Source organism: Austrofundulus limnaeus, unplaced genomic scaffold, assembly GCF_001266775.1.
Source record: "Austrofundulus limnaeus strain Quisiro unplaced genomic scaffold, Austrofundulus_limnaeus-1.0 Scaffold98, whole genome shotgun sequence".
Lineage (NCBI taxonomy): Eukaryota > Metazoa > Chordata > Actinopteri > Cyprinodontiformes > Rivulidae > Austrofundulus > Austrofundulus limnaeus.
This window is the reverse complement of record NW_013952500.1, coordinates 194,001-198,238: the sequence shown is the minus strand read 5'-3', so window position 1 is coordinate 198,238 and position 4,238 is coordinate 194,001. Positions and strand designations below refer to the sequence as shown.

General features: G+C 40.3%; 1 protein-coding gene across 1 annotated transcript in view; it reads right to left on the bottom strand.

Moving 5' to 3' along the window:
- The window catches only part of clic1 (chloride intracellular channel 1), a 5,658-nt gene extending 2,963 nt beyond the window's left edge, over positions 1-2,695 (bottom strand). The window contains exons 1-4 of the mRNA XM_014013101.1: positions 2,603-2,695; positions 2,319-2,374; positions 636-745; positions 405-530 (exon numbers count right to left, since the gene is read on the bottom strand). Of these exons, the coding sequence (XP_013868555.1) occupies positions 405-530; positions 636-745; positions 2,319-2,360 (278 nt within the window). The 5' untranslated portion in view covers positions 2,361-2,374; positions 2,603-2,695. The remainder of the gene's footprint in view (positions 1-404; positions 531-635; positions 746-2,318; positions 2,375-2,602) is intronic.
- Between the last annotated feature and the right edge of the window lie 1,543 nt (positions 2,696-4,238).

Here is a 4,238-nt window from a genome sequence, read left to right as displayed (position 1 = left end):
CCTTACAGCTCAGCAGCAGAAGCATAAATATTCCTGTTAAGAAAGCTGATGATAAAGCTGAATAAAAATCTAAGTCTGATTCTGTAGTGAAATTAAATATCTGACAGTGATCGTTACACAGTGTGGCTCTAATTCCTCACTTCACCATCTGTGTCGCAGTTTCACGTCTCTAAAATGAGCGTACGCATGGGTCAAAGCTGGCGTGAGGGACCGCACATTTTCACGTCAAGTTTGGATTTTATAAATCACAACCTTGGCGTAAAAAGTGGCGTACGCAAGTTTCTGGGCTCAAATTGTGCGTACGCCAGTTTTATAAATCCGACCCCAGATCGTAATGGAACGACACAAAAAACACGCTAATCGTCGACAATAAGGAATATAAAACGGATGAATGGTGCGATTACTTGGGAGGGCAGAGGTTCTCCTCCAGGAACTCCTCGATCTTGTTGGTGTCAGTTTTCACCTCGCTGCCCCACAGAAGGAAAGGAGGCTGAGCTCCCGGTGCCAGGTCCTTCAGGATATCTGGTTTCCTGCAAGAAAGAAGAATGAGGACAAAAAAAACTGAAATTTTAACACCTACGACGGCAAAGTGTTTTAACTGGACGTTTTTAAAAACAGAGACTTTGTGTTTTCACCTCTTCATGTCCACCGTCGTAACGTCAAAGACGACTCCTTTCAGCCACAGAACCATGAAGAGGCGCTGAGAGAACGGACAGTTGCCGATGCTCTGACCGTCACTCCCTGCCTGAAAAACAACAAAAACAGGTTGTTTTGTGGATCTGAAAATGTGGCACAGATTTAACCACTGTGCTGGCAAAGCTGTAGATTAACACATATTTTTTATTCAAATATGTCTGAGTTACTTTGCTAACGCTACGTACAAACAAATCCACAATGTTTGAAATCATTAACAGGATGTAAAAAGGTAAGAAAAGCCTCCGGCAGGAGATTTTAGCTACGTGATCATGACATTTTTCTGGTATTGCTGCTGCTGCCCCTTCAGGGCTCGGTTTAATGTGACACAGCTGCAATGAGGATCTCCACTTTCAATCTGTCAACCTGGTTGTCTCTGAGAAAAAGACAGAACGGCTCCTCTCTGCTGAAACGTCTATCTTATGAGACACTAAAGAATTACTGGCACATTGGGTGAAGCTTCGGCAGAATCTGAACTGCACCTGAATGGTATCGAATAACCCAAGGTAAGAAGGAAAACTCTGGATTTACTGGTTGGCCTAGGCCTCCCACTCCTAAATAACCATGAACYTTTGGGAGATCTCTATAGCATCAATAAGAACTGGTCGATTACTGAATCACACAAGTTAACGATCCGAATCCTCAACTGATGAGTCTGAGGTCTCAACTAACCCAGATCCTAAGTGTCCTCTGAACAGACCTKTCAGAACAGCTGTGACCTCAGAAATGCTGCAGACTCAGGCCCTGTTTACACAACAATCTCTGGAACGTTCACATTTTTTCCATTGTTGATTGTTTACACTGTAACGCTGTGCTCGTTGGATCCAATGTCGTTTCCACGCCAAGTCACTAGCTGGCACTGTGATTTTTAAAAAAGATTTTAACGAGACGGTTGTGTGCACAAGTTGAGCACGAGAACACCTACGTTCAAAATGGTGAACTCAAACATCTTTCATTTGGACTGAAGATGAAGTCCAGTCGCTCAAAAAGCTTCGGTTTCACAGAAAACCACAGAAACGCTAAGTTTTATTCCTCAAAACTGTGTCACGGGTTTCAGATGTTGATTTGGGTTAAAGAAAAATAAGATATTTTGCCAACACGACACACAAACTGAAGCAAAAACATTATCGCGGAAGTGATGAAAACAAGAACATGCAGCTTTAAAGAGATTTATTTTTATAAAAACATCATCGTATTCCTGCACTAATCTGATTTAGTTCCACTTTTAACCTGTAAGAAAATAAAAGCTCCCATAATGACTTCTGTAAGCATGAGTTTAGGGAAGTTACAACAAACAGGAGAGAAGAAAGGCGGTTCAGAAGTTCACATAGAGGACTCATTATGTGAAGGAAGAGGCAGACATATTTTACAGACAGCAGCGTGTTTTCAGCGCAGAGAAAACTGGATTAAACTGCCCGGATCATTTACTAAATATAGGTTAAAGTCGGCTGCTCGTTCGTTAATGTTCACTTAATCAGATTACAGAGGTTTATAAGCTCGGTGGGTCATGAATGACACGAATCTTGTAACGCAAATTGAAATGCTGTTATAGAGGCGWKTTTAATAGTTAAGAGTCATATTTTTTTTTTTTTTTTTTTTTTTTTTTTGCTAGTTTGGGTGCTTACCTTCACGAAAAGTTCGAGCTTGGTTTGACCCTCATCGTCCATATTCTCCAAAAAGCCTTTACGGGAGAAGAAAGACAAGAAAGGAGTGATGAAAAAGTAATCATACGGAGTTCAAATGTAAGAAAATGTAAGCTAACTGGCCGCAGCCCTGCCCATCTTCCGCTATAAAACTTTAAACCCACAAACTGAGCGCTTTCACGAAACGGAAACGAGTCGAAAAGCGACAGAAAACTCTAAAAGTTGTTGAAAATATCATCACATTTTAAGTATTTGGAAGCTCTAACCTTAAAGCGCAGAAAGTTTGGTGCCGCTAGTTTCCTCTCCTCCTCCCAGTTCAGCTAAGCTACAGCATCATCATCATCATCATCATCATCATGAGCAGCTTGTCCACTTCCTGGTGTCGCGTGACTTCAGTCCTCAGCGAAGAAGAAGAAGAAGAAGCAGAGAAGAAGAAAAAGGATTAAATTCAGAGTTAGCATTAGCCAAAGCAAAGTCTCGTTGCAAGAATGTTTTTACTGTGAGTTAGTAAAAAATCTCACAAACCAATTGGGAGATTTTTAATGAAACTCACCGGAAGTAATCATCAAATGAAGATCCAATATGGCAGCCACAACCAAACAACTTTCAAAAATTAAACACATAATTAAATATGTCTAACTTAATTATTTCAAAAAAACCTGATTAATATCAACTATATTGGCCCCTAATCAATCATCTCTTATTGTATAAGTTTTGTTACAACATCTACAGCTGATTAACTTTCGAAGTAAGTCCAGTTCAAGATGGCCGGCACGGCGTTTCACTATAACCAACACAAAATTGGTTAAAACTCAGCCAATTTAACGTTGAATTATTGAGTTAAAGTTTGGTGTAGAGCAGAGCGCCTCACATTGCACAAACTACTTTTTTTCTTTAAAACTATATGCAAAATATGTTCCCTTCAGATGTTATGGAAATGCAGTTTTTATCCAGATTTAATTAAGCTTTGCATCATGTCTAAATGCCTTGAAATTGGCCTCTGTCTCGCTAAGAACCTCCTACTGTTTCTGACGCTCCCACTTCAGCACTAGAGACGTGACGTTCGCGAATGATCCGAATCTTTTGAACGGCTCTTTGCAACGAACGATAGGAGCCGAATCGCGGGAAGTAACGAGCCATTTGTAGTTTTATTTCTTTTATTCCTCRTATAATCTTTATTTTTCGTAATCGCTCCCGCTTTGCTTTTTCATGGAAAACAGGCGGAGTTGTGGAGTACAAAAGCTCACAGTGAAAGGGAAGAGGGGGGTTTCCACTTGAAAAACACATGGTACATCACACTTGATGGGATTATGTCATTGCGTACGGCTACGTGATGACGTATTTCCCTACGTGATGACGCATTTCCCTACGTGATGACGTATTTCCCTACGTGATGACGTAATATGTTCAAAACCGAACAGCTCTAAAAGGATCCCCAAGATCCRGATCCCTTCAAAGAGCCGTTTATCCCATCTCTATTCAGCACGTCTTTGTAACAATTTTTTGGGGGACTGTTGACAAGGAGTTTGGCTGCAGACTGCGACTCAAGGGAGGGGCTATGTACAAATGGGCGGATCTTTGTACCAGCAAGCATTTAGACAGCTCTAAATAGCTACTAGGAGATTCAAGGATTTCTCAAACATGCATGAATGAGTCAAAGCAACACTCTGGGTATGTTTTTGACAAGGGAATGATATTATAACATGATGTAAAGTTCAAATAAGTTGGTTTTGTATAATACCACCCCTTTAAAAAAACTTTCAAAATGTAATCATATCCTGTCCATCCAGGTGTGTTAAACATTACATACATGCATCCAACAGAAAACATACATGCACGCAAAAATAAATAAATATTTTGAAAGACCTTCAAAAGTTATGATTCCAAACCTGTTTCCTCAGA